This window comes from Sinocyclocheilus rhinocerous, unplaced genomic scaffold (genome assembly GCF_001515625.1).
Source record: "Sinocyclocheilus rhinocerous isolate Xijiao unplaced genomic scaffold, SAMN03320098_v1.1 scaffold2252, whole genome shotgun sequence".
Lineage (NCBI taxonomy): Eukaryota > Metazoa > Chordata > Actinopteri > Cypriniformes > Cyprinidae > Sinocyclocheilus > Sinocyclocheilus rhinocerous.
The window spans coordinates 449,786-458,507 of NW_015650091.1; the positions used below are offsets into that span (position 1 = coordinate 449,786).

Below are 8,722 nucleotides of genomic sequence, written 5' to 3' on the forward strand. Positions count from 1 at the left end.
TTGAAATGAAGTTGAAATAAATTAAAATAACTTACTTTAAGATTAGATGAAAAACTTGAAAACAAATTAGAAATGTTGCACTGGCAACTAAATAAAATACACTGAACTACTAAAAATACTACAACTTAAAAATAAACAAAACATTATATATATATATATATATATAAGCATTTGTAAATAGTAATACTTATGATCACCTTTATAACCACTAGATGGCAGCCTACTATTCCAAATACAGTCTCTGACAGGAAGTTAATACTTCTGTGATGGTTTTCCATTGATGTTTTTGTTATATTGTCTTTAGAAAGACTATTTTTAAGAGGGGGGGGGGGGATGTCCTGCATCTAGATTTATTAAGTTTTCTAGATTTGTTAGATTTTACAACGATTTCTAAATGGCATACTTAAAAGTTAAAAAGGAGAAAGTTTAAAACATTGAAAAACAATGAAAAAATTGCATCACTTTACAGACGGTGTGACTGCATACTAAATATGCTGTAATAAACAATACAGAGTGTACTCACATCAAACTCATTGAGAGCGGCGGCCAGCTCGCCGATGCCAGCGTGGCCGTGCTTCTCGTCGGTGGGTGAAGTGGCCTGGGCAGAGCTGGAGATGCCCCCAATGGCCTCTTGGACCTGTTTGAAGACATAGTCGCGGTTGGCACGTGTAGCAGCCACGTCGGGGTGGCGCAGGAAGGCCTGGGAGGCAGTATAGAGCATAGTGGCGTTCTTCTTAAGAGCCCCTCGAGCTGCCGCCATCTCGTCCCTGCACTGAGGGTCCTTCAGCTCCTGGCACACACATACACAAATATCTGTTTAAACCTGACACTTTAAGACCTAATGCACAGATCTAATAGACTGATAGACATCCGATTTTCTCCCTAATGTTTATATTCATTTAAAACATAACTGTCTGTGTTTTTTGCGAATAGTCAGCACGCAGGGATTTATATATTTTTTTTTTATTGGAATTGTGAGTGCATTTGACCATTGACTGTTTTATTGTTAGATAATAGCTAGTTAAATTCTAATAGTAGTTAGATAACATAAGCAACACTTCACTCGTTACCACAGCCAGATGTCAGTTGGCTTAAATTTACCTCAAATTAATTGTAGTGATTTGTGTTAATAAAATTATAAAAGTTGCTTAAGCTAAACCAATTATTCAACCCTGAACCCTGACAGCACATTCAGTTAAAAATTATCTACCCTCTCCCTGGATATATAATAAAATATTTTGTTAAGTGCAATTGGTTGCCTTGTATTGTATTGTATGTTGCCATTTATTGTGCATCTTTGCATCATGCATAAGTGAACTATGTAAGATAACAATAGGATAAATAATTATGACCATAGTAGAACGAGAAAAATGCATGAATTAATGCATGAATACTGTATTATTCTAAGTTATGTGAGAAATCCCTCTTCCCTCCAAAATGAAACTAAGAAAAACATGATTAATGCAACAATATGCGTTAATATTTATGGAAAACTGATGCAACTATAGTTGCTGCTGCTATCTGTCCCGCTTAAACCCATTCGGACAGCATTTGTTTGGAACTACTGAGAGATCCTTTAACCACGTGACCGCGTGGAGGCAAGACCTAAGGATATAGATAGATAGATAGATAGATAGATAACAGTTGTGATATTTAATAATACCTGCTGTCTGCGAGCAGCAACATAGTTGAGTTTGACCATCTCTTTCCCAAACTCCTTAAAGCGATTGGCCAAGTCCTGCTCATTAGTGGCATTCTTGACGGCTTCTAGAGCTTCTTCCACCTGTAAATCAGCATCCACACACATACCAACTGTTTCAACATCATCCATAAAATGAAAGATAGTAGAAATGTTCCATAAAGCACTTTAACTGATTTGGTCGAGTGACGGTTAACTTTTGTAGTGCTTATTATTGGTTCTCCTGTGGCACATATAATTCTGACAGTTTTCACTCACCATAATGAGACTAGCGGAAGAACAACGAGGTGCTTTGTCCCTTGAGGGACATCTAAAAGTTTCTCAGCCACATCCTACACACTAAAAGTTCTGTTTTTGCAACCATCAAGTTTCACAGATCTTAGTTCTCAAATTTGTTTAGTGATTATATAACAGAGAGGCTGCTGGGTAAACAAAAAAAGTGGTTTAAACACCCTAAACTACAAAAAAAAAAGTTGTGTTAGAGTGGGAAGAATTCTATTTGTTGTCTTAGTGCCAGTGGGGAACAAAAATCGAAAGAAAACAGAATAGTGCAACTAGAAGCAAAGGATTATGGGTGTGAAAATTAAGGTACAAGAGCAAAAAGCTTAAATTCAGTGCCTCTGAAAATAGCCTTATCTACACCATAAATATAAATGCAAAATATGGTGCCTAACTGATGAACAGAGACAAGAGAAATTATATTTGAGAATGTTATTTATGCATTTTAATAGTCTGTCACAAAGTTATGCTAAGAGGTTGTCGCTTCAGCAATATGTGCCATGCAAATAAACAGCAGGACTCGAGATAAAGACAGTTTCTTTGTACTATAATACATATAACTTCCTGTGCCCTTGAAATGGGTCTCCTTGGATATCGAAACAATTGAGAGGCGGGTCTGGCTCATTCTGACCCGGTGGACGGTGACCAGATGTGAAGACCAGCTGCTGCGATGCAGCTTTGAACACTCAATTGAAACGAAAAAGGAAAAGAAAGATGACGAGATGAAAGACGAATTTTCCATGTGACAGCTCTCACTGGCAACACAAATTTGGTTAATGCCACTTGTTCAACCTTTAAACAAGTGTAAATGTTAAGGAGTAATAATGCTTAAAGTGGTTAGTTGAGAGTAGGGCTGTATGACATGATAAACAAACAAATTTAAATAATAAAATTAAATAAAATAAATGTAAGAAAACTATTATTAATGACAAATAAATTGTGATTCATTTCACAAATAAACTGCAACTGTGGGGGGAAAAAGTGGCAGGTGAGAAATGAATAAGTAGAGAACATACGATCTTAAGGTGAGCCAGGAGCCTCATGACGTCAGCCATGTCAGCCAGGATGAGGAGGCGAGTGACGGCAGAGAGGAGGGCACGGGCGGCACGGACCATGGTGCCGCGTTTCACAGAGGAGCAGGGGTCATCCGCAAAATCTGAGGAGGCCGCGCGCATCGTCTCACCTGCACAGAGACACAAAACAACCAAGGCAAAAGCAAACAACATATGTTTAGAGTTCTACCACACAGCAAATCCCTTGAGCATGTCTAGCATTTTTAAGTTCGGAACCAAATAGAGCTGCATGGACATGTCAATGGTTTATTAATAGCTGTGCATCTGTTAACCAGTGAAATAAACTGCGAGTACAGGCAAGATTGCCAAGGGTGTTCATTAGTGAAACAGCACACTTCAGAAAAACAGTGTACAGAGGGTTGTTGGTGTCTGGAAAACAATGTGCCAGTTTTATGTCACACTGTATTGTCAATGAAATACAGTGCAGTGCATTTTCCTATTCTTACTTTTCAGAACTTTAACTGCAAAAGTAGAGATCAGTATGCAGACATAATAAAGACATAATAAAACTAGAAAAAAGAAAGCCATTTGAAGATTGTCGCCGGAGTGATGATTTTTAATACCCTTCCATTGTGACTGACAGTATTAGATTACCATGCACCTCCTGAACGTTTATTTAGAACTCTATTTGTCAAAAGTAGCATTTTTATGTATGTATGTGTATTACTCAGGAGGAGAAAGCCTAAAAACTGATTCAGACTGCCAGAATGTTACTGTGGCATGCTTGCTAAAGTAGAAATGAGCAATTTGTCTCAAGGTTCATTGACAGAATCTATTAATGACCCTACAGTAAGTGGACTCCCACCTTCCATCTGAACAGGAGCTGCAGGCGGGACAGAGTTGATTAATGAAAGCTTTCAAAAAGCCCGGCTGAGACATTAGCAAATGTCACTGAATCTGAGAATGATATACAGAGATGAAACATTGTGGCCAACTGACGTCCCAGAGTCTAGGGAAAGACAGAACGAGAATATTTACTTTTAAGCCAGTACTGGCTCTGTGTGGGTGAACACTTGCATGCACATAACAAATATGGCTGTACTTTAGTGTACGTACGTGTTCTGCTGTTTCTCTCACACAGTGAACTAAAAAGACAGAATGCCAGCTATTCTTAACAGTGCCTCGCTGCTGCCCCTCCACTTTCCAGGGGAAATGTCAGCACTGTCCTCTGGCTCTGTGCATTCTTTTGGCAGCTCTACCTTCACGGATTACCACGGAAGGTTATAATCTTATTTCCATCCTAGCTCTCTCTCTCTCTTTTTTTTTTTTTTTTACCCCAGTACAATTTAACCAGATTCTCATCCAAGCTGTTTGAAACAATCCTTATTTTTGCAATCATGTTTGGTCATGCTAATGGCGCAGAAATCAAAAGCTTAAAATAAAACCTGTTTTAAACCTGCTTTCAAAGCACCAGACAGTAATATCACATTTGATTACCTAGAATAAATGAAAGTGAGTGTTAGTGATAACCAAGTCAATATTTAATGAGTGAAATGCTTATTTCTCCAGAGAAACTGAATCATAAGTTAAAAAAACATTTATACAGTAAACTAAAATCATTCACCTCACCTTGTCAGAAATAATTTGTTATTCTTTCTACCAACTACTGAACCACACAAACAGAACTGTGTGGTATCAAGGGCAGTGAATTCATCTCTCCTGACTTAAATAAACCAGATGGAGTAGACATTATCTTAGTAGACACAATGTTGACAGCCTGCCTACTTCCAGATGCTGCCTGATAAGAGAGAATTTGAAGGTTTTAGACACACACACACATATATTTTTCCTCTCTAAAGAGAGATTCGGTATAGCAAGAGTCAAGCAGGGACATTAATGCAAATTTTTTTCTGACCTGCAAGAGGATGTGAAAGAGGTCATAAAAACATGATTAATGTTTTTTACTACTTTACTTTACTTTACTTTACTACTACTTTATATGAACAACAATTGGCTTTGTTAAATGATGAGAAACCATAAACTTCATTATGCTACATCCACTGGGATTGACACTACTTAAGCTTGGTTGCAAATTAAGACTGCTGAGAAAATGATCATGCCAAAACATAACAAGACAAAAACACAGACTGATAAAATGTTGAGATGAATGGAAATTATTGAGTTGAATGGGAATGCTAAAGGATTTCTTCAGGTATTATGGACCTTGGTACAGAGCAACTTAAACAGGCTAGTATTAGCTGAACATCCCATTGATCCCTGAGATGACCCTCAGCTCTCATTACTGCAACTTTGTTGGAAAACCACTGCAGTCTTGTTTTCATTCTGCAGTGCATCTTCTGCATTGTGTTTTGGCTCCATACTAGACCTTCTGTAGCACAAAGATAAATACTTAATAGTTAAGTTCATTCTTAAATAAAGTAAACAAACCGGCAGTTGGACAGGACAAAATGCACATACTTTTCTCTGCAAAGTCTTAATATTTAGTTTTGTTTTGAAGACCTAACATGGGAGAGTGAGACACTGCCAACTTATTTTAAATACTGTCAAATTAGCTGAGTTGCTAAAGCGAATTAAAAAAAAATTACTGTGTTTCATAGATCTGTTGTGTCTGCTTGTTTGGTCTTATAATTGACTTCTAGTAGCCTAATTGTCTTTTGTTTGAAAGTTTCACTAAGTTATTTTTCATTGTCATTAAATGAATAAATCAATAACTGTGGGACACAAGTGACAATTACATCAAAAAGACTGATTTCTATTTTAATTATTGTCTTTGTCCTTTAACCCCTGTTTCACACAGAGCAACAGACGGTCAGCCTTGGGAGTGGTAAATCACTCGGACCATTATGCCCAACCTGTGTTCATTAACTTCATCCCAGCTAAAGGTCAGCTTGCTAATGGTCCACGCATAGTATTTTAACACACTTCATTCTGCCCCTGCAGCCGGGGCTTGGCTCAGTCTCCATTTGTCAGTGTTGCAGTCCCTTCACTGCAGATATGAGAACGCTTGTGCATTTTCACCACAAATGGCTTTAAAAAGTGGTCATATGATGTTGCTAAAAATAACATTATTTTGTGTATTTGGTGTAATGAAATGTGTTTATGCGGTTTAAGGTTCAAAAAACACATTATTTTCCACATACTGTACATTATTGTTTCTCCTCTATGGTGAACAGGGATATGACTGCATACCTGTGGAAAAATATATACTACCATAAGTAATGATTTTTTACATTTTAAACAAAAATACAGGGGGGGGAAGTAATACTGTATTACATGACAGTAACTTAACATTATAATTATGTTATTATATTTCATGACTTTTACATGCCTGGAAATCCTTATTTTAAAGTTTCCCAATATTCTGTGAGAACTGTAAAAAAAAAAAAATGTTGTAGGGTTCTCATACACTGATATTCTTCTTTGTTTTCCTCTGAATTAGTTCATATTTAAATTCCCAGAAACAGAAAGAGAATCACCCCAGACTCCCATTAATATCATATTAGCAAGTAATTGAATCCACCACCAAACTAAACAAATTAAATGAAGATTTCACATTCATTACCTCATCAAAGAGTCCTTAAAACAAACCACAAAAAAAGAGAAAATAGATTATTATTAATACGATACAATGACAGCTAATACATTTCAGCTTTTGGGGTTTAAAAGTGGCTTTTTTCTCTTCTCCACAAGCTCATAATTGCTCTTTGGCTGTGTTTATGGGATGATGAATGCTCTGAGAAACACCATCAATAACTGTTTGCCATTTTCATAGAGGTAATTTGGCTGACCAAACACTAACTTCAGTCCAGTCATTAAAGAAAGGAAAGGAGAGAAAACTTGGTAAGAGAGAGTGTGTGTAATGTGCTGCCAGATAAGGGCTGTAAATAATAGGCAGGACTTATAGGTGAAGAAGGAAAAGAAAACTTTAGCTTAGTTGTCTACAAACTGCAGCACATGGGCGAAATGCTAAAGCCCACAGCATACTGGCATGTTAATGTCTCTTAGGGTCAGATAATTTGAAAGATGTCTCACTAGTTCCCACATGACCTCTCTCAAGAAGCCAAACATAACTAACGGACAGAGCTTTAGCCACTATGCCACACCATCCTTGGAGGTGTAATATAAGTACATGTTTGGTTGCTTGGTGGGACGTTGAAACAAATAAGCAGCAGATTTTGTTTGGGACAGTACCTCAGAGTGATAACAGGCTGCTCACCTTGCTTGCGAACATCCTCTACAGCTGCGATCAGCTCCTCCTTCAGGTCCTGGCTGTCCTTAGCAATCTGCTCACCCTTTTCTAGAAAGTTCTGGGTCGCCTGCTCCACAGACACAGCCAGCACATGAGCTTTCTTGGAGCGTCCCTTTTTCTTACTGGATGGGCCTTTGTTACTGGTGTTGACCAGGGTGGTCACCTGTGGACAAGAGGAGTCATAGATGAAGATGGATGCAAAAAGTTACCCAAAAGGCTTGTTTTTAATCACATTTGGACCAAGCTGCTTAAATATAAAGCTAGTCTAGCAACGTAGGTCATTTGGCACAATTAATAAAAATGAGTGATGAACACAAGCACGATCGAGTCAGAGTCTGTTTATTTCTAAACCAATGGGTCAGAAAAACTGCTGGGATTGTTTGCTGCTTTCAGAATTATAAACAGGTAAGGGGTTGCTCACAACAATAAAAGACATCCATCTACAGTATACGCACACAGAACAACAATTAAAAAATGCAGTCAACCGCAAGGACGTGCATGTGTAAGCAGAAACCAAGTGTCCCCTTCAACCTTCCCATTAAAAATCAAACAGGAATTATCATCACCATGAAAACTCAAGTGTCAAATCTAAACATTTTAATGGTATAGGCTATATATATATCCTACTACTTGTCCGCTTGATCCTATTCCATCTCATCTTCTCCAAGCCATTTCTCCTGCAGTTGCATCTGCACTCACTCACATCATTAACACATCCCTTCACACTGGTGTTTTTCCCTCAGCATTTAGACAGGCTCGTATAATCAGAATCAGAATCAGAATCAGAATGAGCTTTATTGCCAGGTACCAAACTCAGTCCTGGAGAGTTGATGTCCTGCAGAGTTTAATTCTAACTTGCCTCAACACACCTGCCTGGACGTTTCAAGTATACCTAGAAAGTCCTTGATTAGCTGGTTTAGGTGTGTTTTGATTAGGGTTAGAGCTAAACTCTGCAGGACACTAGCCCTACAAGACCGAGTTTGGTGACAATGTGAAAAAATATAAAAAAGTAAAATTAATGAATCAATCAATTACTTAATTAATAATACACACACACACAAACGCACACACACACACACACACACACACATATATATATATATATATATATATATATATATAGTGTGTATAACTATAAATCCATTTTGATTAATTTGAGTAAAAATGTGTTTTCTTTACCAAGAATGTGGCAAGATGAAAACCACTATTTTCTGTTTCAAACTTTCACATAGCATCTTTAGGTTATAATAACATTAACAATTCAAATCCAGATTTTGATTTTCAAAGATTTATTATAAAATTGTATTATTTTTTCCCCAAAATGCAATAAATCCATGACACTTTTTTTTTCTTCAAAATGCAATAAATCCATTGAATCAATATAAAAGCAATTTTTCATATTGAAACTATTGAAAATACACAACATAGTAAGTTGATCCACATATGACAGCCTCTGAACTT

General features: G+C 37.2%; 1 protein-coding gene across 1 annotated transcript in view; it reads right to left on the reverse strand.

The window, feature by feature from the left end:
• ctnna2 (catenin (cadherin-associated protein), alpha 2) overlaps positions 1-8,722 on the reverse strand; it is a 468,558-nt gene that overhangs the window by 362,007 nt on the left and 97,829 nt on the right. The window contains exons 3-6 of the mRNA XM_016516505.1: positions 7,229-7,424; positions 2,995-3,161; positions 1,664-1,783; positions 524-790 (exon numbers count right to left, since the gene is read on the reverse strand). Of these exons, the coding sequence (XP_016371991.1) occupies positions 524-790; positions 1,664-1,783; positions 2,995-3,161; positions 7,229-7,424 (750 nt within the window). The remainder of the gene's footprint in view (positions 1-523; positions 791-1,663; positions 1,784-2,994; positions 3,162-7,228; positions 7,425-8,722) is intronic.